Source organism: Epinephelus lanceolatus, chromosome 18 (assembly GCF_041903045.1).
Source record: "Epinephelus lanceolatus isolate andai-2023 chromosome 18, ASM4190304v1, whole genome shotgun sequence".
NCBI classification, from domain to species: Eukaryota; Metazoa; Chordata; class Actinopteri; order Perciformes; family Serranidae; genus Epinephelus; species Epinephelus lanceolatus.
Window position 1 is genome coordinate 29,001,940 of NC_135751.1, and position 26,485 is coordinate 29,028,424.

The following is a 26,485-nucleotide window of genomic DNA, read 5'->3' on the forward strand; positions in this document are numbered from 1 at the left end:
GTGACACACTCAGCAGGTGTAGTTCGGTAGAAGAAAAAATAGTTCCTACATGAAACTGCTCACAACAAAGTCTGTGGATTATCTTGAGTAACTGCATCATGATTTCTGGAAAGAGACATTGCTGTTGAGTCTTTCAATGTATTTTTTGGCACTTTAAGCACCACAAACCGAGTGCCATCTAGTTCCATTATATTTGAGAGAAGGCAGACATCTCTACAGCCGATATCTCCAATACTTGGCAACTCACACCAAAACAATCTACATCAATAGATAGCACTAAAGGTATGAGAAAAAAAATACGTATTTTTGATTCTGTGGTGAACTGTCCCTTTAAATTATAGAGCACCAATGTCTGTGTTGCACAAATAGAGTGTCTTTGCTGAGCAGAGAAGAGGCTTTTTGATAGATAACATGCTTGTTTAACAAGTGTAATAAGTCACCAAAGACCATGTTTATCAAGGACTTGCTTTAATACTGTAAAGGCAAGCATTGTATTCAGTCATACATCTGGAATGTCTGGGAGGGAAAACATGAGAGCATGCAGCATTTCAAGGCACCTTAAAGAACAATGGATCACATTTTATCTGGTACTTTTCACCTAAACGCTGCAAACTGCAGAGCAAATAACAGTCAGATAACACAGGCTTTGGACTACTTCATGTTTGGTTTGCTTGTCAGTCGGCAGGTCTGTCAAGTGTGCAGGGAGGACGTGCAGCTATAATATACTGTATGTGTTTCTTTGGGTAAATCTGACTTGCATTTGCTTATCTTCTTTATCCATGTTGTGTCAACTACATTCTTGCATAACAGTAAACATGTAAGGCACTACTGATACGTGGTATTCAGGAACCTAAAAGCTGGGGCTATATGCAATCTGATGCTAGACAAAGTGAAAAAGAAAAACTGAATTTGCCGGAAGGGTGGAGGTTTATTTGATCTCAAGGCTTATGATGCGAACTTCCCCATCAAAGCTGATGTGGGAATACTTCTCAGCACCCATGCGGTTGGGGAAGGTGATCGTAGAGCCATCTGACAAAGTCACCAGGAACTCTGAAGGGGTGAATTCAATGACGATCTAGACGGTAGAAAGAATAAAGAATTCAAAGATGCAGCTCTTACAGATCTCTGTAGTGACATCAATTGGTGCTGAGATGATTGTTATCAAAGGTACAGTGACACACATTTTCCAACAGAGGTCACTAACAGACAGAATGAGGCATGGGACATACCTGCAGACACACACACAACCTCTCACCTTGAACTCCTCTCCCTGGTGGAAAGGAAAGACTGTCTCACGCTGCTCCTCACACCAGTTGCCTCCCTGGTAAGAGTTGCAGACCACCGTATTCTCATCTCCGTGGGCGTTAAAACGAGGGTTGATATGCATAGTAATCTCCTGCTCATTGGGCCCAATGTTCACCGCAAAACTGCGACACAAAGAAACAAAAAGATATCATTACTTTTTAATGTAGGTGCTTACATTTGAAACGGGCGAGAGGACACAAAGTGCACAAACTATTGAGACAACCACAGCGGTTGTGTGGTTGCTCTTTTCACCTGGTAACCATCAGCTTCATCACCCCCACATTACTGAGGGGAAGTTAATAGGTGGTCACTGACTGTAACTGATTACAGATTCCACCTCCATCTCTGTGTTTATAAAGAGTGGCTGACGTGATGAGCTCAGTCATGGTGTTCCACATGGGGAAAATGAATGAGTGCAGAAAGTAGTAGAGGAGTAGTGCAGATTTTGGGGGGATTTTCGCCTCAACATTTAGAGTGTGTGTTTGTCGTTGCTTGATTTTGATGAAATTAAACTTACAGCATTTATTTATGCAGAAAATGCAAAAAATGATGCATCAAAACTTCACCAGAATGCAGGAAATTAAAAGTTGGACGCTGCAAGAACTTTGTGGGGGAGGACGCCCAAATCCCCAGTTTCAATTGTGCCCCCCAAATGTTGAAACCAAGCAAATGCTCTTACAGACCACCATGTTTTATTAGCCTCAGCCACCCTCTCTTACTTCTCTGATTACTACTTACTTTGTAGCGTCAGGCTTGGGGACTCCAACTATGGTCATTTTCTGTCCGACCTTGAAGGACATATTCTTGACGATCATACCCTGTAAAGAGAAAGAGGGGTGGGATGGTGATACAGTGCATTATTGTGTGGATGTGTGGAAACAGCATGGGATTTTACTAGATCTAACTATTATTGCAGCTCCAGGCAAAAAACAGCACCAGCAGCAGCCTCAGTGAACTCCCCAATCCTCACTTTATCCTTTGAAATTACCCAACATGTGTTTTCAATTACACTCCCATCGGCCAACTGGTCAGAGATTCCAGCGCTTTCCTGTCTCACCGTTGCCACGACCCTTTTTTCTCTGCGCAGATTTTGGCAGAGGCTAAAAATGTTGTAAAATGATGAGGGACGAATGTTCAACTGAGTAATATTTTCCTAAGTGCAATGCTGGATGTCAAGTACACGGTGGAGAAAGAAAAAAAAAAAGGCTGAGCGCGGCAGAAATCCTCAGCTCGGTTGCTACTGTACATGTGGCAGGGGAATACTGAGCTGTGCCACGATTAGGAAATTATACTTGAGCAATCTATTATAGGGTTGTGAAACACAGATCACCGCTGTTTTAACATCCTGTCACTTTGTCAAATGATGTGTCTGGGGAACTGCGACTGTCACCAAGGCAACGAGTACAAATATAGCAGCCCTGTGAGGGTTTACATTTTTTCACCATATAGTTAAACATGTGAAGAAGTAGAGGGTTATGAGACACTGAAAAAACTCGGTTCTAAGACGTCTAAAATACGAGATACAAGCATGTGACAAGGGAACAGGAAATGATTTGACACAAATACAGCTTTCTGTGATTTGTCTTTCTGTAAGTGTTTTATCATTTGCACCTACCTTTGAGGAAAATATGACAAACAACACCTGGGATTTTTACTTGCCTTTCAGAGGTTGATTTTAGCTAACGTTTCAGGGGACAGTAGCAAAAATTTTAATGACCTGTGAGTTTTATGCACTGCAGCTGTTGGAGAGAGTCCTCGCTAATCTCAATGTTAGATACAGTCAGTGGCAGTGTAGTGAGGGAAAAGTGGGTCTCAAGGGGGGCCCTCGAGAAGCCTGGTAATTTCTAAGTAATCAGTGCCATAACCAAATTAAAATTGGCGGAATAAATCAGCTGAAAAAGTGAACTTTGTATTAAAAAAATAATGGAAGTTCTCTGAGGCCCCTCTCACCCCTTAAAATGGTTTAGTCCACTCCTGCACTATAGGATTCGTCTCTAAACACAGCTAAAGCAGAGTGAGTGACTGCTTATGCTGCTGGAGCACCAGTGTAAACTGTCATGTCATGTTTTTGCCATCAAGAAAGGGAAGTTGCAGTTCCAAATTGGCTTTGTGAAAAAAAAAAAAATTTCAAAAGGTGCGTGAGAGAGACACAGATCAACGGAGGAAGGGCGGGGGGGCCCGCAGAGACTGCTAATGTATAGGGCCCAGAATGCGATGCTACGGCCCGGTGGTACAGTGGTTGGCATTGTCGCATCACAGCAAGAGGGTCGCTAATTCGAAGCCCGGGATGGAGGGTTTGAAGCCCAGGGTGGGAGAGCCCTTCTGTGTGGAGTTCTCCCCGTGTCAGCTTCAGTTTTCTCCGGGTACTCCAGCTTCCTCCCACAGTCCAAAGACATGCAGGTTAACTGGTGACTCTAAATTGGCTGTAGGTGTCAATGTGAGTGTGAATGGTTGTCTGTCTCTATGTGTCAGCCCTGTGATAGTCTGGTGACCTGTCCAGAGTGTACCCTGCCTCTCGCCCAATAGGCCCATTTCCACCGCAGGAACTTCGGGGTAATTTTACGGGGCCGGGGCCGTTGGTGCGTGTCTCCACTGCAGGAACCACCCCCGAAGGACAGAGTTCCGGAACTTTTACGGGGGCTAAACAAGTCCCTGCCTCGGAGTAGGTACTCAAAACGGCCCCGAAAGACTCCTGGCTGGGGCTTGGGGATTACTTGGTGCTGACTGGATATACTCAAGGAGGGATGTGACGTCAACAGAAAGCAACAAAATAGCCGGCATTTTTAAAACTCAGCAGACGAGGGTTAGCTCGTTCATATAGCTTTCACCGCCATGTAAAAAAACCTCACAAAATGGCCTGTGAAAAAATTATTCTTTCCAGCGGATATCTTAGTTACAACATGATTGAGCTAGCAAAGCAGTTTTGTGTTGCTATGTGTGGTATTTATTCAGTTTTGGGAAATCACGATGTCTAGAAAGCATCAGCTGACAGGGACAGCTAACAGCAGCAGCAAAGCTAACATCAGGACGTCATCTGTTAAAAGCCTCCCATTGTCGGATATGACATGAAACTACTCCAGTTAGCTCAATCATGTTGTAACTAACATATCCGCTGGAAAGATATCCGCTGTTAGCCGATAGCTAACAGCCGTTAGCTGTTAGCTATCGGCTAACAGCTAACGGCGTCCCTACGTCGCCCCGGTCAAAATGGTCGCACAACGATTACCTCACATCCAGAAGCAGCCCGTAACTCTACAGGAACCTTCCTTGTACTTCGCTCAGTGGAGACATGGCGGTTGAGAGGGCCGAACGAGAGGACGTTCCTGTAGTAGTTCCTGCTCCCCAAATAGTTCCAGGAACTTCTTCACTGGAAACGGGCCTAGTGTCAGCTGGGATAGGCTCCAGCCCCTCGCGACCCCCAACAGAATAATCAGTTACAGAAAATGAATGAATTAAAAAAAAAGAGTGCAAGCGAAACATGGATCAAGGGAGGAAGGGCGGGGGACCCACAGAAACTGCTTATTCATATGGCCCAGAATTTGCTGCTACGGCCCTGGACAGTCAACAAGAGGGCAAACTTCCGCACCAAAAATAACTAAAGGCAGTTTATTTAGCTGATAAAGTTCAGGGTCAGAATGATTAACATGGCCAGGCAGCACACTTGCACAGGAAGTGAAGTGGAATTGTTTCCCAGTGACTTTAAGTAATATTGTTCATCTGAACACCTCTATAAATAGTCCTCAGGCAGATATGGTGCCATGTTGGTGACGGTTAGTTGATTATGGCAGAACATGAGAAGATACATCTGGAGTAAAACCCACCCAAGAAAAATTGTATTTGAATCATCAACCAGACAAGAAAGGCATGCTAAAGGGATAGAATGACAAGGGTACGAAATTCTTTCCATGTTAGAGTCCAACTGTAAATTGCCCGGATAACACATGGCACTGGGGCTTGAGCTGTGCGGGGCTGGGCTGAGGGCGAAGCTGGCAGTCACCCTGCATCTCTCCCATACACTGCTGTCTAAAGGAATCTGCCTACTGTACTGTGGAAGGGATGCCACTTCACCACACCTCTCACTGACTGAGGGACAGAATCTGGCATCCAGCTAACTACAAATACTTAAAGGTATGAGTTATTTAATCTAAAATAAATGTCACCTTGCTGGAATATCTGAGTGATATCAATACAAAATTGAGCGTTTACAGTGTTAGAGACATTCCCTGATAGAATTACATGTGCCACTGCTGACTTCTTCACTCCAAGAGGAAAACTTGGGACTTACAGCAGAGCCAGCATCTATCCCAGCCTCCACATGATGCCTTTATTTCATTTTAGCTTTAAATGTGATTTAAACCCGCTGCCCCGACCTGGCTGTGTCCTTTCTGAACATGTGTTACCCCTGTAGCCAACAAAAAGCCAGAATGATACAGGGCCTTTATTGTAATCTACTCAGTTTATGAGTCCAAAGAGACCAGAATGCATTTCTGCCAGCGTTTGGCTCTGGATATCGAGACTGAGAATGAATGAAATAGACAAATGTTATCAAGCATTTCTGTTCCAGTGTAATACAATTACTGCTGGAAGAATGTAATAACCTAAGCAGCTGAGTAATCTTTTGTGCATTTGCAGCTCTTGAAAAAAACGTGTATTAGGTGACTGATGAGCATGTACGTGTGCTCTGTGGTGAATACTTTGACCATAAAAGGCAATCTAGGAAGGCAAGACCTCTTAAAAGCAAAATACAGTTGAACTTAAAAGCTGGTTTAGGTAAAGCAGAGCTCAGCTGTTCAGGTTCATCAGCATGGCAGAGTGAGCTGACACTCAACCAGCTGTTAGTGCCACTGTTAAATATATGACCTGACACTGCTCGTCCATCTGAGGCACAAAATACAGACAGTAAAAGCAACACAAGCACAATATTGTTGTAAAAAAACGCACTTACTTTCATCATCTTTGCAGATGTAGTCAGTCAGGTCCAGCTGAGGAGAAGTGAGAATGCTGCAGGGCCTCGCCTCACTGCACCCTGCCAGATATATGCAGTGTGGGAGGGTCCTGCAGCCTGAGTGACACTGTAAGCAGCGAATGCAATCAGGCCACCAGACAGCAGCGACCAATGAAGTCAAAGTGTTGTTACAGACTGTAAATAACTAATTTAGTGCTTAACAAGTGTTTGCAGACCTTAGTGAAGTGAGGATAATTAGTGATTTGTTGACATGAGGCTGTTACATTGTAACCTGTTGCTGTGGAGTCTGTCTGCGAGAGGGGACACAGGCCAGAGGGCCGGACAGAAATAGCAATGTTTTTGTTGCCAGGGAGACAACTAAATATTTGGCACAGCCAATAGCCTTAATGCGCACTTACTGTATATAGCTTATAGTAGGATCAAGTGGCAGCATTTGAGAGCAGACTGTCTGCCTCAGTTAGGGGAGAAAGAGGCCAAAGTGAAATGTTGAAACTGAGTCAAATCCTCAAAATGATCTGAATGTCTGACTCCCAGCCAGCAACAGGAACTTCCATCTGCTGACATACAGCTGACAGCTGCTGTGACTCAATGAGGGGATGAGCCACACACTTACTGTGTAACACACCCTTATGTAATTTAGATTAGAATCACGAGGAGCAACTGTCAAGGATATGTGTTCTTTCTTTTCTACACTATTTTCCAATTTGTGTGGTGGGACTTGATAGAGATCTGATTGGGTTAGATCTCTCTTGGGATGTGTGCAATAAAATCTGTCTTGCAATCATTCTTTGTTAATAATAGCCTTTATATGTTAATGGTGCCTGCGTGCAAATGTTTGCATACGTGGCTCGTTTTTTGAAAATAACTGAAACCATTCACTTTTGAGTAAAAAAAAAAAACAACCCATAATATCCTCCTGAGACCTCAGCCTCTGTTTGGTATGTCTCCTAGCTATGTGGGATCAGTAGGACTTGATAAGTATAAAAAACTGAACAGTGTCTTTAAACAAGACAAAAGATGTCCTCATATGGGGACAATGGGTTTATCTTAATAGTCACAAATGTGTGAGTAAGTTTAACACTGATAATCTGAACATAAAAAATTTAATTAAAAATATTGTAACAAATCTAAAAATCTTGTGATTCGTTCATTTAGAAACTCTGCATGAATTTTCCTTGACCCATACTCCAAGTCCCAACATCCTCAAACGAGATGATTATAAAAGCTTGTTACTGTTGCTAAAATTGGTCAAATTTGTTGGCATATCAAACTACAAACATTATTAATCATAAATACACGTTTCAGCCATAAAGTGTGATCAGGTTTTAGACCTATTCCACTGTTGTGTCCGGATTGGCTGCAGACTAGTCTGGGCCGACTCTCACTTTAAGATTGGAGAAAAAAACGCCCCGGCAGCTTGTATTTCTTTCAACCAATCACAATCGTTCTGGGCGGTGCCACAGCAACGGTGCGCTTGCAAAAATATCGGCGGGGGGAAACAGGTTTTGGTTTAACACGCCCACAAAAATATCGCCTACAGGACACGAACCATGGCAGAAAAATGGCTACATCCCCGCAAGATCAAACACCGCAAAAGTTAGTAAAGGACGTTTGTCGATTATGACAACCGGAAGTGGTAGGGCGGGACTTCAGCGGGTGGCTCGTTCTGCCCAATGAGAGGCTGATCTATGCAGCGAACTTCCGCCCACTCAGACTAGCTGCAGACTGACTTGGCAGAGATGGCCGCCATCTTGTTTTTACATGGATTAATGTATTGTGCTCTTACTACCACTAGATGGCACAAAAAAAGTGTCCGCGAATGAGGACAACAGGTCTAAGTTAAGTAGAAAGAAGTATAAGGTACAGCAAACGCAGAATGCAATGTCCTCATGTGAGGACACGGGGTCTCAGGAGGATATGCTCACTGTAGATGTTTGACTGGAGCTAAAAGGAAAACCTGGGGTGGTTTGACAGAGAAAATGCCATCTGCAAGTCTACATACTGGCAGCATAAAATATGTTTGCATACCTACAGTATGTTTAGTCCTCAAGGTGTGGTTCTTGTGGGTGGATCTTAGATGGGGATCTTACAGCGTTATGAAGGGTAAGGTTTGGGGGACACAAGCACTATCTTGTTAAACTTAACAAGCTAGGACAGGGGTGTCACACTCATTTTAGTTCATGGGCCACATACAGCCCAGTTTGATCTCGGTTGGGCCGGACTAGTAAAACCACTGCATAATAACCTATAAATAATTTTTTCCCCTTTTGTTAGTTAGTACATTCTGAAAACATTAATCCATTGAAGAAGCAAATGATGAACAGCCCACAATATCCTAAGAAAATATGTGTGAATCTAAGAGTATGTCTCAGTTTTTCCACTTCACACTACTACTCACTTTCATTGCATGTGCATTTTTTTCAGAATGTTTCACTCCCACTGAAGTGGAAGCTGTTGAAGAAGCAGGATAAGTCATCCCCTGACTTTCAACCTATTTACAAATCTGAAGTTTTGTCAGTGCTTAAGCAACAGGGCCCCACCCATATTGTTTAAAGACAGAGGGCTGATTCAGATTCTGTTGTACTGATGCTGCTGGTTGACAATACATTGCACAATGTTCAATATCTTTAAATACAGTAAGTAAGTAAGCCTCTGAGGCAGCATTTTAAATTAAGTATCCACTCACTGTTTAACTTGCTCCTGAAACCTGACACCTCTTAACCTTCACAAGTGCATCAATATCAGGTGTGCAAAGTCATCTCATGGGCCCGGATTGGACCCTTTGATGGGCCAGTTCTGGCCCCTGGGTTGTATGTTTGACACTCCTGATCTAGGGCATCCAGCCTCCAACCATGTTGGTATAGTTTTCAGGAAGGGGCATTAATAACGCTGCAAAGTTAGACTCAATTTTTGTGAGGTAACAACTGGCATGGCTGTTTTCAAAGGGCTCTGTTGAACTCTCAGCTCAAGATACCTGCATGATAATGGGTTCTACAATTACCCATGAGTCTCCCCTAAACTTGAGAAGGCTTGCCCCCAATAAATGTTTGTTCCCTTACAATCAATGTGCTCCTTCAAATTATAGCTGCGTATTTGTCTTTTTAATGAAAAGGACAACCAGCCTATTTGAAGAACGATGAATCGCCAAACATACACAGATACAAAACACATTAAAATCTGATAATTAGTCATGGCTTTTGTGGCCCCCATCTGGCCATGCCTATGTAAAAATTTGGGGGCACCACTGTTGGTCACCACAAGGATTTGCTACTTGTTGAAAAAAAAAGTATCTCTCTCTTCCTCTCTCTCTCACACACACTCACACCCAAAGATAACATAATGTATGTGGCTGCAGTTGCCTTTGGTTGACCTGTGTGCCTGCTGATTACCAACATCACATCTGCTGAGACAAGCACACATTCACAATCACACTCCAGTTTGCAAGTGTACATCTGTGAAATTTCATTCGGCTGTTCTCGCTGAATGTTCGCTCACAAACACTGTGTGGTTTGTTCTCATGTCCAACAACCGGCATTTATAAACAAACCAAGGAACTGGCAGTGTCCGAGCCAAAGCTTTAACTACATTTACCTCCTCCGCAACAGACAGGTACATTCCTCATCATATCATTCACCACATAATGGCTCAATTGAATGGTTGATGTCTTTAGGTACATGATGTTTCTGGGAAGCTATGTTTATATGAGTTGTTCACCAGGAGATGTGGTTGTTGCATCAGAAGTTCGGTGCAGCACAGTGATCTTATGTTCCCTCTTACCCCAAGAGCCAGTCTTAAGACAGTCAGCAGATCTAATCACACAGAGATCTTTCACATAAACAGAGGAGGAACATTACCCCCCCAAACACACACACACACACACACACTTCACATCTTCTTTGGTGGTGGTAAAGGCAGAGCCAACAGTTGACCTAAGTGTATTTAGAAACACGAGTGTTCACTGCCCTCCGGTGGTCACAGTGAGGAGCTGCAACACCACAAGACTTGAGGCTGTCAGATGGCTGGTATTTTGCAACTTTACTTTTAACAGCATTTTCAGTCCTCAGGCTAATGGGAGGACACCAAAAATCTTGAGTGGAATCTTGAACTGGATGTAGAATAAAGCGCACCAATGTTTTTAATATTCTTTTGGGTCTCCCACATATGAAATGGATTCTTGTATATAAATATTTTTCTGCAAAAGTTGTAAGAGAAGAGAAGAATAAATTAATCGATCAATTAATTAATCAATTAAATAATAAAAAATACAGATTGATATTATTAAAACAGATAGCTACTGCTTATAGGCTATATTAAAAAGACATGTTTTGGGTCGTCGTTTTAAAACTGTCCACTGAGCCATATTGTCTGATATTCAAAGGCAGGTAGTTCCATGTTTTTGGGGCGTAGTAGCTAAAGGAAGCATCCCCAAAGGTTTTTGTAGTGACATTAAGGACAGTTTGAGCAGCTGTGGAGGATCTCAGGGTTCGTGGAGGGACATATGGTGACAGGGAGTCTGTTATATAGGAGGGGGCCATGCCATTAAAAGCCTTATAAACCAATAGAAGGATTTTAAAATCAATTCTAGAAGATAGTGATTAAATTAAAATTTTGAATGCAGGACTTTTATTAGGTTATTTCCACACTTCTTCCTCCTCTGCAACTGGCCAATGAACAATGCCCAGTCTGGAGCCGTGCTGCTACTGCGGTAAAAACACATAACATGAGCACTTTCATTCACATTTCAGTCAGATACCTGAAGAGCCTGCTCCACCAGCCTCCATCCCCCGATCTGCCCTTTTTAAAGTGTACTACATGTCTAACCTGCAGGGTGTTTGTTGTTTATTGTCAGAGAAATGCTCTCACTACTTACAAGCAAGTCCAGACCTTCGTAAACAACAGGCAGCTGTTATGACACGATGGCTTTTGACAGCTTCACTGTTTTATTGTCATTTAATATGATCCCATAGAGCACTTGTGTAGTGCTGCTGTCTGTTGAGGATATCCTCCATATCTCTCAGATGAAATAAAGGATCACTGTGTTTTTGTGCGTCAGCAGAGAGGGCCTGTGGGCAACAGTTTAAAACTTTTAATTTGAATTCTTTCTGTCTCTATGGCAAACAAAACTTCTTAAGACTATTGAGTTTGTACTATCGAATATTTCACATATGTTGTACTCACTGAACAGAGCTGGGTCCTTCGTGTAAATATTTGGCTGAAAAGTGGAATTTTCAGACAACCCCTTCTCACTTACTTAGCACTGGGAATAACTAGAAGAAGAAAAAAAATCAACACTCTAAACATTAGTTAGTGGTGTTGGGGGTAACTTGTTGGGTTAGATGGGTGATTTACAACCTGTCTAGCTGATCACAACCAGTACAGGTCAAATAGAACGTGTTCCCCTAGTTTTGGACACCATAAGGTCCCAGACAGGAGAGGCAATAATCAACACGTGTGCATTGTTTTTCCCTCACACAAAATAGCTCAACCTGTAGAGCAATGTTAGTGAAGAAGGATGATGAAACGACACTGACTGAGAAGCAAACCATTTGGGAATTCCCACTCTGTCATTGGCACTGTTTTTTTCACCTATTGTGGAGAACTGGTTTAACTTCTCTTCACTACTCATGAGATTAGATTATGGTTTCTTTTCATACTAGTGTCACAGTTAAAAATCCTGGTAGCGTGACAACACCAGAAGGAAGTACTATACTAGGATTATGTTAAAATACAACCAACAGCATTGTTGATGCCACTTAACCTACAACTGTTGTGAGGGCTTTTTATGCTGCTTTTACCACACGTTACAAATCAAGCACAAAATTTTAATTGGTTTTGGCAGTATGACCTTTAAATGGTACAAATGTATCCTCCTATTGTGGAGGTGTGGTTTAAGTTTTGCGAACCACTCATGGTATTAGAGTATGGCTACAATGAAGGAAACTACTTTACATGTGACCTTTATATTTTACTGTATGATAAATGGTACAGAGGTGTCCTTGGAAAACCTGGTTATGACGGTGGTATTACTATAAAAGCATGCTATAATGGTGCAGCAGTAGTTCAGTTGGTTAGGGAACTGAAGAGTTGCTGGTCCAAGTCCCCGGACCAAATATGGAGCGTGGACTGGTAGGTGGAGAGGTGCCAGTTTGCCTCCTGAGCACTGCCGAGACGCCCTTGAGCAAGGTACTAAACCCCCAACTGCCCGGGGCACCTGTCCAAAGCAGCTTTCTCACTCTGACATCTCTCTACTTAATGCATGCTTAGGTTCTGTTTGTGCATGTATGTGTATTTCGGGCCTGTGTGTACATGGCAACAGAGTGAAAAACATTGAATTTCCCCTCGGGGATTAGTAAAGTATGTCTTCTTCTTCTAAAACTGCATTTAGTCCAGTCAGTCTGACTCAAAAATGAGCCCCAACCTTGGAGAAATTGCAATAGTAATGTTTCATAGTTTGCATTGGTTCTGATACCCTCCTGCATTGTGTATTAAAGTTATACCTTCATGGATCAAAGTCAAAAGCAAAGTTTTAACATTTTACAGTTACATGGTCTTAGTGAAATCATGTTAATATTGGAGGGTCTATGTACACCTATCCAACACATTTGTCTTTTTTAATAAAACACATTTTAAGAGGATATTCTGATGTATTATACCTATATTTCGGGTACTACTACCCATTTTTTTGCCAAATATCCCACTGACAGTTTGTGCCATACTGCTCCTATGGGTGTATCTGCACCTAAACTGGGTATAAATTATTCCATATATATATTTCCTATCTATAACGTCATCATTCCTTGTAAGTTTGAGAGTGATGTAGGGGACTGTAGTGCAGCGGAGATGAAAGGTTGGACTGACATGGAGATACAAAGTGTGTGCGAGCTGACTGGTTTTATGAGCATCTTTACTCTTATTGTCATTGTCTTATTATTTTTTTCAGTCACTTAAAACAAATAATTTAAATTTACATAAATTGCCAAAGCAATATGAAATACTGTTCCTCGTGATGATGTACCAGAAAAAGACATCCTGCATGTCTTACATGGGATGGGATAGGAACCACATATGGTGCAATAGTGGAACTTGTATTTGTAATGCTCGAAAACATTATGGGAAATTGGATGGTTGGTATCTGATGGTAATATGTGAAGGAACATCCTTGAAAACTACTGTTTAGGCATAAATTATATGAAAATATCATGTTCAGAAGCAGAGATATGCACTTCTTTGTGTGATGCTAAGTTTACCTTGATCCACTAAATATCTAATGGTATAGTTTTAATACAATTTGGATGTCCCAATAGATTTCAAAAAACCTTGAATGACTACTACTGCAATTTTCCCTGTGCACATTGCACCATAAGCCACAGATTGACTGCTCTGTTTGGAAATAAATTGATGGCGCTACTGAGGCTTATCATGGCTCGGTATCATTGTGCTAAAAGGCAAACAGTGATGTTACATCAAGTAAATCAAAGTAGCTGCACAACACAACTTATCAGGGGTGGACACTAACTGAGGAAATTGATGGGATCCAAAGGTGAAAAAGGAGCTGCCTCTCTGATGCAACCCTGTGTAATCTGTTTATGTCTGTATTATGTGTAATTTGACCCTTCCAAACACAAGACTGATTGCTGTAACTCATGCCGGTTTACATCATTGTTAATTTTTAGTCTTTTGACAGGTCTTAATGATAATTTGGGTAAATCAAACCAGGTGTGCAGCCTGTTGTCACTGATTCTAATAAAAAAAACATTACAAGTTTTAGATATAAACTTATGTTAAACTATTTTAAGGCCAGGGGAGTGATTATTTCACATGCAAATATGTGTTTCAGGTACAGGGAAATGTATTTAGGCATAAAATATGATAACCAACTTTACCAAAACAGCATCACTCTTATTCTTTTCTAATTTATTACCATGATCATTACATCAACAACAACAGGAGTATTACACAGTGCTTTCACCATTGCACAGACACCATCCCTGCTGCTGTGTGAGGGCCTGTCTCACCTTTTAATCATATGAACAGCCCCCTCTCTGGTATTGGTCCTCTGTCAACATATTCATATTGACTCAGTGCTATTGGTGAGCTGGAGGTAAAAAGGCAGGTACACCAGCTTAGCCACGCCTTCCTTATTAATATTAATAAAGTGGTGGCAATTTTATTTTTAAATGAATGAATGAATGCAAGCTGAGTGCATATAAATAAGCAGCACCTTCATGTGATGTTAACCAAAGTGAGGTGAAGCAGTTGAACTTATATTGTCTGTGTTGTAGCTGACGGAGGTGAGTGTGTAACGTTAGGGCTTGTGGTGCACAGGCGAGCGTGTATGCGTGTTTGGTCGCCAGCCGTCTTCACAACAATTGGGGCAGCTTGAAATTTATTTACTTTAAGGCTGGCATAGACATGGCATCAATAGCAGCCTCGCATGAGCCAGGTATAACCCCGGGCTCCATACCGCTGGCTGATGCTTTAGTCCCCGCTAGCATCTTCGCTCCGGACCGGGGAGGATGCGGGGACGATGCCGGGGACGAGTGCTTCGATGACGGGGACATGGTCAACGGCGAGCCCGAGGACCGCGGGGTTGACTTCACCAACAAGGTAGGCCTCTGTGATAATGGCGCTGCTAAGCTAACGCTAGCTGGGAATGAATGAATGAAACTAACGTGTGTACTGCGTGTATTATAACGATGTTATGACCAAACATTGCCTGCTGCGCCATTTTGTAACTACTGAGTAAGTTACCCTTCGTACCGGACTGACTTTGCGGACGTTGAATAAAATAGCTAGCTGTTGCTAATGCTAATGCTGATGCTCGAGCGCGTCGCTAACATTATTTGCTTATCAGCCAGTGCACATTGCACCATATGCTACCGTAACATGTCTCTGGCTAACCATATCTGGTGATACTGGGAGTGTGCAGCTTTCCACTATTGGACACTGGTGTTGTGTGAAGCAGGACAGAGCAACATGGAAGACTGTTGTCAAAGAAACCACAACATTGACATGGCATGGTGCGTTAACCCCAACACAAGCACTCACAGGCTGATGAAATGCAGAGCAAATGGTCATGAGTAAGACATGCCTTACAGCTATAGAAAAGAAAGGAGGATCAGGCTGCAGAGCTATTTTGAATTATTAAAGCCAGCTATTAGATATGCAGAGCTGCCAAATTAGTTTTACAGTGACATAAACTCTGTGGTTTGTGTCTGGAGGGGTCAAATTACACAGTACAATGGTACAGTATTATTCCCATTGACAGGTTGCATATGATTGCATCAGGGAGGCAGTCCTTATCACCTGTGGCTCCTGTCAGTATCATCTGTTTGTGTCCACCCCATGAAACTTTGATTTACTTATGCAGATACTGTTTTTGCAACATCACAATTTTGACTGATTTAGGCTGTATATCGTCTTACATATTGGATATTGTATCTTCATATGGCATAAATGTTATTTTCCCCTTGTTTTACAGTCTGAATTACAGTAAAGTGATATACATTTATCAACTTTACACACGTTTCATTTGTTTTAACACTTGCCCTAACCCACTTAGTTGTTACATCCATATTATTGATGATTATTGAAGAATCTCGTTGTGTTAATATTTTATGAAAGAAGAAATAGTCATCCTTACAACTTCTTGCATCAGAGAGAGTATTTTGTCACAAATATTACGTTTGATTTTGTCTCCAAGTCCTAGCACCAATTAAGTACTTTTGAGGAGATTTAAAAATATCAAGATATATATTGTGTATCAAGATAGAGCCTAAAAATAGAGATATATATTGTGTATCGAGATAGAGCCTAAAAATATCGTGATATAAATGTCAGGACATATCGCCCGGTCCTGAATATTTATGACACAATCATAACCAGGTTTTCCATGGACATTTCTGTACAATTTATGTTAAAAGTGAAATAGAAGTTAACACATGCACCATTCTCATGTAAATAGTTGTCTTAATTGCAGCCATAATAAAATGTCATGAGTAGGGATGCACAGTAATATTGGCAAGACATTGGTATCTGCAAATATTGGCTTTCAAATGAGCTCTCACAATGGGCCAACGTGCTTTTTCTTATTTTGCACAATGAACTAATAGTGCATACATTGAAAAGCATTGTATTTCATGTCTCCATCTGCTGGTGGGCCATCACGAGAAGAGCATGCATGTGTTATATGATGTTTATTCCACTACAGAAGAGAGTTGATAATCACTAAAATTAGATGGGGAATAAAGTTGACATGTCTATATATGCATTGGTTATTGGCTTAATGAGTTATATATGTAGGCATTGGCGAAAAATTCAGTATAGTGCATCCTAAGTTAGAAGTTGTTAACAAAACCTAAACCACACTTCCACAATAGAAGGGTATATTTGTCCAGTTTTAAGCCATACTGCCAAAATCAGTTTGCATTAAATATTAAGACAGAAACAGTATGCACCATTTGAGGATGACACACTTGCCATTTTGTTATGCCTGCATAATGACAGTTAAGTTCTTGAAATTTGTCCCATTTAAATGTCATACAGCCAGAAGCAATTTAAAACATGTTTTAGCAAAGTGGACTACAATATGTAATGTAAAGCTCTGCAGCTTTTATGATTAAAATTAAAACTGGTCTTAAAGAAAACAAAACAAAACAAATATATGCCTTGTACCCAGTCTCGCTCCAAGGCAGCTGATCCCACTATCTCAACATAAGAATGTATGTGCATAGCAAGAGTCACTTCCTACAAATATTTGGGCATGTGATTCGAAAAGCTGACTTTTAATGTGCATTTTGAAAATCTATTAAAAAGCTTACAGCCAAAACTGAGCTTTTTTTTTTCATTTAAAGAAATGCTTTCCATAAAAGGCCAGAAAGAAATTTGTACAATGCTCATTTCTGTCTGTCTGTATTCGACCATTGGGATGGGATTTACATACATTAAGCCTCATCCCTACTTAAAAATTGGACTTTCTTATCATGCCGCATTATGTTTTGTTACAAACATAGGCTCATGTGCTTTCTCTCTGTATCAGAGGAGGAAAATGCACACGTTGCAGTTTATTGCAAAGGCATTACTAGGTTAACTACCTCCTTATATCTCCGGGCTTTTATGCTTCCATACCAGCAACTGTGGCACTTGTTCTGAACAACGGATTCTTTTAAATGTCCTCAGGCTGCCCTCGGAGCTTTGTAAAACAGCTTGCGCAAAAACTGCCATTAAGGAAACACGTCACTGCTTTAAACAACCTTTAATCTAAGTGGAATGTGTGTATGGATGTGACCAGTGTGGCCTGTCTACCACTGTTCTTTTTCCATCCTGTCTTGACCAGGATCTCCTGGAAATAAAATAATGCATGGTGACAACAGTATAAAATGCAGTTGTACTGAATTAAGTGGTGTGAGCAGTGCTGTTGGTTATATTTTACTTAGTCAGTCAATAGCGCTGCATTCACATGTAACCTTGAGGTCTTTCATGGGAAGACCAGCAGCTGTGACTGTGTTTGAAGAGCAGCTTTCAAACTTCCCTCTAGGTTTGCTTTCAACTGTGGCTTACATTTTGAATATGAGAGTCATCTGAGCTGAGGGAAAAATGGACCAAAGTGATGCTTACTTTGAAGTCCAGTCGCTGTCTCTTACGAAAGCAACCACACCTTGGGCAGTCACTACCCAACTTTTGAACAGTTAATGACTGTCACTGATTACAATTATTAAAAGAATTGGCTTTGGTTCTAAATTTATTGTAGAAAAACATCCAGCCAGGGTTAGAACTCCAACAAAAAACAAATTTCTGTTATGTCTTTCTTGCATGCAAACCCAATAGCTGGCACTTGTTAGCCCAAACGGAGAGCAGTATGACTCGTTACTTCGCCAGTTACGGGACAGGATGGAAGAGGGGTGCGGAGAGACCATCTACGTGGTTGGGATGGGCTCAGGTGAGAAAAACACATGCACTTTTTCACACTATTTTTCAGACTGTGTCAAAGCAGTTTATTAAACCTGGACAAACTGTAAGGTGATTGTTGTTGTGTTCTTACCTCTTGTTCTTCTCCCTCCTCCGTCTCTCTGTCGTAGATGGTGGTGACTGGGGTCTGGATGAGAAGGACATGGAGGCCTCAGTAGCCACGGTGCGCTCCATGTGTGAGCAAGTGGATGCTGACCTTATTACGCTCCGGGAGCGCAATGAGGCTGCTGGTTTGGTACGCGACTATCTGATCCGCAGACGTGTGGGTGAGCTGGACTTCCTGGAGGTCAGGTGAGTGGTCAGAGATCAGGATAAAAAGAGATCATTGTTACAATACAGTAATAGATCCCACTCACAGTACCTGCGGCTATGATGATAGATCCTTCCTTTTTCATTACATTGGTTCCATTTTCTTCAATGAGTCAAAGTTATACTTACGTTTTACAGTTTTATTAATATCTTGGTGCTTGTCTGTCCCTCAGGGTTGCAGTTGTGGGTAACGTGGATGCCGGTAAGAGCACTCTGCTGGGAGTGTTAACACACGGAGAACTGGACAATGGCAGGGGCTTTGCCCGCCAGAAGCTCTTCAGACACAAACACGAGATGGAGAGTGGGAGGACCAGCAGCGTGGGCAACGATATCCTGGGGTTCGACCAGGAGGGACAGGTGAGAAGAGGTGGCAGAGCAGAGAGGCTTCTGAAAGACAGGGTTCCTTTGAAAGTTCATGAATTTAAAGCTGGATTTATACTTGTGTGTCAGCTCTATACAGAGCCTACGCCGTAACCTACTCAAGTGGCCTATGTGTGTGAGCATTTTTACTTTTGTGGTGGTGTGGCTGTCACTCTGCAGTTACACCTCCAAAACAATAGTCGGTGTCAGGAAGTGCTGTGAAGTTTAGTTGATTCAAAACACACCTAAAACACACATTAAACATGGCTTAATAAAGACAGCTTCAAACACAAGTACACAAATCAGCTTCACTATAACTCACAGCATTCACAAACAAACATTTGTCTTTATCAGGACACATTTTCCCCACAAATATAAAATGCCAAAGTTTTAGCACGAGCCTATGGCATTTTACATTGTATAAATTAGCCTTGCGATTGAGACTTAAAATGCTATTCTGTGGAGGCTTTACTGCCTTCACAATTTATTGTTTCTATTCTGTGAAATTAAAGTAAATAAAAGCTGCATTTCCACTGAGGGAAATGGTTTCAGCTTTCAAAATAGACAAGAGGTCTGTGTCTCTGCGAAGTGTAGTTACATTTCTGGAGAGATGCACATCAGGCTATGGCGTTGATTCGACACAAAAATATAAGTCCTTGAATTCAATGTTAAGAAGTGTTGTAAGAATAGAATTAATACAGTTTATCTGATTGAATTTTGTGCCACACAATGAGGTTCTCAAATGCATTGACATTCTAAATGAAATATTGACAGTAACTAGGGAAGCGAAGCAGGTTAATCCATACAAGAGATGAAAGAGCAAAGGTCACAGGAATGCAGCGAATGGCATCTAAAACAAAGAGAAGTAATTGTAGGGTGATCCAATTACACCAGCATGTAGTAGCACCATAAATACATTTAGAGCTTTGGGAAGCAACAGCTTACTTACTGAGCTTATTATGAAGCGGCACATAGAGGTGGAGACAGATTGGATCATGCAGACATAATGCCATTTCCGACCATCTTTCCATAGGTGGTGAACAAACCAGACAGTCATGGAGGAAGCCTGGACTGGACCAAAATCTGTGAGAAGTCCTCCAAGGTCATTACCTTCATAGACCTGGCTGGACATGAGAAATACCTCAAGACCACTGTGTTTGGGATGACTGGACACCTGCCTGACTTCTGCATGCTCATGGTGAGAATGGGGGGTGTTAGGGAAGAAACATGCCTGTATTGTATGTATTGTTTTTGTCTATGTCTATTCACTAGTATATCTGTACACATGCAGTGAAACATTTCAACACTGAATTTCTGTCTCTGCCTCTCCAGGTGGGCAGTAATGCTGGTATCGTAGGGATGACCAAAGAGCACCTGGGCCTGGCCTTAGCCTTGAATGTGCCTGTGTTTGTAGTGGTAACCAAGATAGACATGTGTCCAGCCAACATCCTGCAAGGTCAGTCCTCTAGAGTCCCTTTTATAAACCTTTCTACTATATTTCTCTCTTACATGTATAAACATGATATGACAGTAGAGCTAAGTTAGTATGTGTAAAGGCTTCCTCTGTCAATATGTTAAGTTCTGACTGGACCTGCTAACAAAACCTGACATTAATAATTAATGTCAGGTTTTGTTAGCAGGTCCAGTACGTAATGTCCAGGATCTGGCTTTATGCTATAATTCTTGTGGTCTTGCTTTGCTCATAACAGAGACATTAAAGCTGCTCCAGAGGTTACTGAAGTCCCCTGGCTGTAGGAAGATCCCTGTCCTGGTACAGAACAAGGACGACGTCATAGTCACGGCTTCAAACTTCAGTTCGGAGAGGTATGAAGTCCGTTCCAGTCAGATTCAGAATAAAGAAGCATTTACACCAAATACACACAACCTGTAAGGTCATCTTCCCTTGCCTTTGATCTGTTTGGCATTTCCACAATAGACAGTACTCTTAAATGCAGGCGGGGTTTTTACTACTCCGTCTAGCACTCACTGTATTTCCTCTTAGCATTAGTGAAGCAAGAGTGACTGTTCTCTATTGATCAATCAACGGATTGCAGGGTTTCTTGCTCCACCTTTTAGTATTGTATCAGTGTGTTTAGTACAATGGCAACACAGAAATAGCTGTTCTAATGTGTAACGAACTGAACCGAACTGGACTGCTGGGTGAAAATGAGGCTTAAGAGTAAAACGTTTCCTTGGTAACCTTTGTGTGTTTGTTGTCTCCCTTCAGGATGTGTCCCATCTTTCAGATCTCCAATGTGACTGGAGAGAACATGGACCTGCTCAAGATGTTTCTCAACCTGCTCTCCTCCAGGACCTCCTATAGAGACGACCAGCCCGCTGAGTTCCAGATAGACGACACCTACTCTGTACCGGTACTCTGACAAGTGACAAACTCTAAGTCAGGAACAACAGATGCAAACCTCACACATCATACAGAACAGCACAAGTGCTATCTAAAGCACTGGTTGTTTTTTTGTTTATGTCTCAGGGAGTTGGAACAGTCGTATCAGGGACTACTTTACGTGGACTCATACGTCTGAATGATACGATGCTGCTGGGGCCGGACCCCTTGGGCAGCTTCATCCCCATCGCTGTCAAATCAATCCATCGCAAAAGAATGCCCGTGAAGGAGGTTAGAGGTGGCCAGACTGCATCATTTGCTCTCAAAAAGGTAGGAGGGGAAAAATCTCCCACAGCAGCATCGAAAAGTTTAGGACTGGGACTTTTGTCAGTGATGAATTAATTAACCGTTTGCTCAAACTGTATGATTAATTCCCTCGTTTCCTCCATTTTTCTTATCACGCTCTACTGATCTAATACATCTAATCTCAAGAAATGATCAATGATAGTACAAAGAAGCAGGAAGTCTGACTGATGAAGGTCTAGTTACCGAAACCTGGCAATAAATGTTTTGTTGGCAAGTTAAACAGTATGCAAGACTTTGTCTGTGAATTGAGTACGACTTTGTTGAAACGTTTCTTTGTTCCTCTGCCTGTGTCTTTGTATAGATCAAGCGCTCGTCCATAAGGAAAGGCATGGTGATGGTTTCTCCAAGGTTGTGCCCACAGGCCACTTGGGAGTTTGAGGCTGAGATCCTGGTTCTGCATCATCCCACTACGATATCCCCCAGATACCAGGCCATGGGTGGGTGACAGTGACACAGAAAAGTGTCAGGGAGTTCAAACAACAATTAATGTTCTGTGGGTTTTTGCAGTAGCTTTACGTTATTGACTGAGCGCCTTGAAGATTTGTGGGCAACTTTCCAAATACCATTTAATATTTCTTAAGTGTCGTTTGGTTTAAATGATTAGATGTCACTCAGAAAACATTTCGTTGACTCACCGTTGCCTCTGCAGTACGCATAAACCCATTTTTCCCTCATCTCTTTTTTCATTTCCTCTCTCCATTCACCCATCAGTCCACTGTGGCAGCATAAGACAGACAGCCACCATCTTGTCTATGAACAGAGACTGCTTACGGACAGGGGACAAGGCTTCAGTCCACTTCCGCTTCATCAAAACCCCCGAGTACCTGCACTGTGACCAGAGGCTGGTGTTCAGGGAGGGACGCACCAAGGCTGTGGGCACCATCACTAAGGTAACACAGCCTTGTGGAAGATCAAGGTGTCAATTTACTCTTGGAAATGACTAACATAAGTGATGAGGGCAAAGTACTGTCCAACAGACGTAAAGATATGTATCATTTTTATTTGGCCAGCATCTACTTCTATTAAATGGAGTAACTTCCAGGACAATATCTGTAAAGCTGATGAGTAAGAATAGAAATTGGCGTATAAGATCAAAAAGTTTCTAGACTTACTTATACTTGTGGGAAAGAATTTAAATTAAGGGCACAATTTGGTAATTACTTTACCTACTCCCTTGTGAAACATATCAGGCTGATATCTGTAGAATTTGCTGCTGTAATGAGCTTTTAAATCTTGAGTAGGTGATTTTTTTGTAATCTTATCAAATATTGACTCCCATTCTTTTCAGCTGTTGCAATCCACCAACAATTTGCCGTCAAACTCGAAACCTCCACAAATCAAAATGCAGTCCACAAAGAAGGCACCGCTGCGAAAAGAGGACGGCACAACAGCAGCCGGCGATGACGCAGCAACGATAGCACAGACAGCGGGCCCGAACGCGACACAACCGGTGAGACCCAGAAAGATGTTATTTTATAAAATGCTATATGGTGTGGTAAAGACTGTCTTTAGATTTCGTGATTCTGTCCCGTCACTAGCTGTGTTCACATGAACATATTTACTTGTGCATTTTGAAGTATTGCATTAGAATGGAAATGGCAAAATTTACACTCGCTTGGTGGTTTTTGCCTCGAAAAAGAGTTATTGGGATAAATGGGTTATGGAAACGCCTTTGTTGAATAAGTTCCGATGTACAAAACATTTAATGCAGAACTGATGAGCTGTTTCTACTGCGTCCTCCTGTGCGTTAGAATTGTAGCCAAAGTTTATAATAAGCTGCACCTATACTTACAGAGATGGTAAAACAAAAACACAGACACTCCATAGTCTGAACCAGTGTGAACCACGACAGTAGTATAACCTAAATTTAAGAATAAATATCTTACAGAATCATTAATAACCATACTGGTACTAGCTGACATGAAAGAACAAGAACAAGGCAGCTTGTTTTGTTTACAGTTGTCAACAGTTACTTCTTCTACTGTTTAGTGGCGACGGCCATGTGTAAAATGTAGCCTCTACTGCCAACTATGCTTTGTGAAGCCTGGTTTATTTGCTCCAAAGCAGCTGATGGAAATGCATCTAAAGCCCTGTTTCCACCGAGCTGTGAGGTACAGTTCAGTACGCATTTTCTCCGTTTCCACTGTGAAGCGTTGTGGATGGTACCAATGGAACCGTTCCGTACTGTCCCCAGTTTTGGTCCCCCCTCTGTTGGGGTACCTAGCACACAGACCTGGTACTAAAAGGTCTGATAGGTCAACAGCAGACTGTCACTCTGCTCAGGGCAAAACTTAACTCACCGGGCAGACTGCTGGCAACTTTTAAGGTGGATCGTTAACGTGTAATGTTACTCAATGTACGAGTTGATGACGTGAATTCATCAACACACCTTATATTTCAACAACTTTGGGGCTTAATTTGCATTTCTTTTTTGTCGAATTTCAAAAGTTCACATAAAATTCACTTGATGCTTTAATGGAAACACAGTTACTGTGTGCTTACCCTAATGTTGCTGCTCTTTTCTAACTTGTTAACTGCTCTGTCGTCCTCCCTTTTGTTTCTTCTCTTGCCATATCTTACCTACCACTCACTACATCCTGCTTTGATTTTGTCTCACTTCATTCTATACTTTTGTCATGCCACATCACTCCTTCACACTCTTTCTCCCCCCATTGCTTGCGTGGCTGGCCTCCTAAAGGGAGAGGGAGAGGAAGACCCTCAGATAAAGGAGGGCAACAAAGAGAACAAGGTAAAATGGGTAAATAAAAAAAATAAACACAAACCCGAAAAGGAGATTGTGCTTTACTAAGCGAGACGGTTGAGTTCATAGCCTGGCGATCTTGATAAATTTTAAGTAAATAATATTTTCTGGTCATGGAGGTGCCTTATCAAGTGTTTTTGTTATCTCCCCCTCGCAGCCAAAGTCTGGGGGAGGTGGAAGGAGAAGGGGTGGCCAGAGGCACAAAGGAAAAGGCCAGAACAGCAGCACCAACTCCACAGCAGCTCCCTCCTCAGCAGGAATAGGAGGCTGCTGAACTGCCCCTCTTGTCCCTTGTGAACCTCCCTCTCTGCTATCACTCCACCAAGTGTCTTCATTCCATTAACCATGAAGGATACAGACGTTCGGAGCAAGACACTCTCCTCAGTCTTATTACTCTTTGCCTTTCTACACCAGGTCCTATAGTTATTATTTTTAAAGGGAACACAAAGGGGTATGCCTGAACCTAAAGGCGTACACCCTTCATGCATTTTAACGTCAGCTGCCTTTACTGTCTTGAATGGTTTGGGTGATGGAGAGCAGTGTGGTTTTTGAGGTTGGCCTCACTCAGGAGGATGATTTATTTAATTTTATCCATATTTTATGTCTGTATAATACACAGTTCAGTCCTCTGGCTGGATGTCAGTGGCAGGGAGGGAGGCTTAAACTGAAAACAAGGGTCCATTACCAATACGAGCAGCTATACGTGAAACTCCCCCTCCCCATGCATTCCCTGTGTATTTGCAATGAAAAACAGTTCATGTACTATTTATACTGCATATGTAAATTAGCTGTTAGTTGTGCTCTGATTGGACTGATGCCATTGTACAAAAATGTATGCAAATCATAAATGAATGTAGCAGAAGGCACATAGTGATTTCAAATTCTACATATGGAAAATATAAGCTGTTGCATTTCTTTTTTATAATTGTCAGTTATTTATTTGGCATACATGCAGAAGGTTCACTCTTGGATGTCTTTTAACCTACTCTCACCTGCACTCTTAGACTCAGTAGTATCTATCATGCTTCCACCGTCAGTCAGCCATGTTACAAACCTTATACAAATAGTGGTAGTACAAACAAATACAGCACATCATCTCGTCACTCCAATAGTTGCTCATGATTATAAAGACATGCAGTACTTGCAGTGCTACTTGTAACTCTAGTACCCCATGCGTTATGGCCTGTCGCTGTTAACATGTTGTGACATTTTGAACACACTTTGCCGCTGAAAAACTGACCATAAATAAACAGGCTTTACTGAACTTTTCAACAGTGTCTCTTTGTCTATGTGTGCATTTTTCTGAAATTATATATTAAACATCTTAAAGGAATACTTCACTGGCATAATGACCATTTGTATATCAGTTTCCATGAGTTACCTTTGGATTGAACGGGACTGTGTTTAACAGCAAAACTATATAAAAACATCCATTTACAAACTCACACAACTCGTGCAGTATAATCCAAGTCTCATTCATCCAGTCATACGCTCAAAGGTTCCCAAACACGTGTTTTCATCAGAAGATTATGATTTAAAACACATCAGTACAGACAGTCTCATGCACAGCCAAGTAGCGTGCTCAGGTATGCTCAGGGCATGCAACTCGTATGTGGGAGTGTTTCAAATTGTGAGGTTTTAGCAGAAATGTATGTCTTTGGGAAGTACTGAGCATATGACTGGATAGATGAGATTTTGATAACACTGCACGAGGTGTACCAGGGTTTGTAAATGAATGTTTTGATATAGTTTTTTCTGTTGTTAAACTTGGTCCCCAATGACTTAGATTCACAAAGAATGCTTTACTTTTTTTGGATTCTCTGTTCAAGGTGGAGGCATGTGTTCACTTCACAAATTGAAATGAACAAGCAAATGTAACTGATACACAAATGGTCATTTTACAGGTGAAATACTTGTAAAAATTATTAAAAAAAAATACTATTCATACTAAATACTATACTATGTATTTGTTAGGAGTGAAGAAAATATCTTAAAATAATTTAACAAGAGAGTGGATGGTTTGTATTTTGTTTAGTGTTCTTTTTCTCCAATATACTGTAACTCATTTAAGCTTAAAGAGTGTTGTTGAGTAGTCTTTGTCTCATCAGTG

General features: G+C 41.6%; 2 protein-coding genes across 3 annotated transcripts; one reads left to right on the plus strand and one right to left on the minus strand.

Moving 5' to 3' along the window:
* Positions 1–451: 451 nt before the first annotated feature.
* Positions 452–6,348, minus strand: lgals2a (lectin, galactoside-binding, soluble, 2a). Its single transcript, XM_033643812.2, has 4 exons — positions 6,251–6,348; positions 2,044–2,123; positions 1,256–1,427; positions 452–1,075 (listed from the first exon to the last, which is right to left on the minus strand). The coding sequence occupies exons 1-4, from the start codon at positions 6,257–6,259 to the stop codon at positions 929–931; spliced, it is 408 nt and encodes a 135-aa protein (XP_033499703.1). The 5' UTR covers positions 6,260–6,348; the 3' UTR covers positions 452–928.
* Positions 6,349–14,445: 8,097 nt separating this feature from the next.
* gtpbp1 (GTP binding protein 1) lies at positions 14,446–25,645 on the plus strand. 2 transcript variants are annotated; one of them, XM_033645230.2, is made up of 14 exons: positions 14,446–14,878; positions 18,098–18,209; positions 18,349–18,529; positions 18,721–18,904; positions 19,941–20,105; positions 20,240–20,363; positions 20,617–20,731; positions 21,135–21,279; positions 21,396–21,578; positions 21,916–22,051; positions 22,326–22,504; positions 22,903–23,064; positions 24,313–24,363; positions 24,533–25,645. In XM_033645230.2, the coding sequence occupies exons 1-14, from the start codon at positions 14,684–14,686 to the stop codon at positions 24,647–24,649; spliced, it is 2,049 nt and encodes a 682-aa protein (XP_033501121.1). In that variant the 5' UTR covers positions 14,446–14,683; the 3' UTR covers positions 24,650–25,645. The 2 variants fall into 2 exon arrangements, with proteins under 2 accessions (XP_033501121.1, XP_033501122.1); XM_033645231.2 differs by lacking the exon at positions 24,313–24,363 and having other exon boundaries at positions 14,447–14,878.
* Positions 25,646–26,485: the final 840 nt, after the last annotated feature.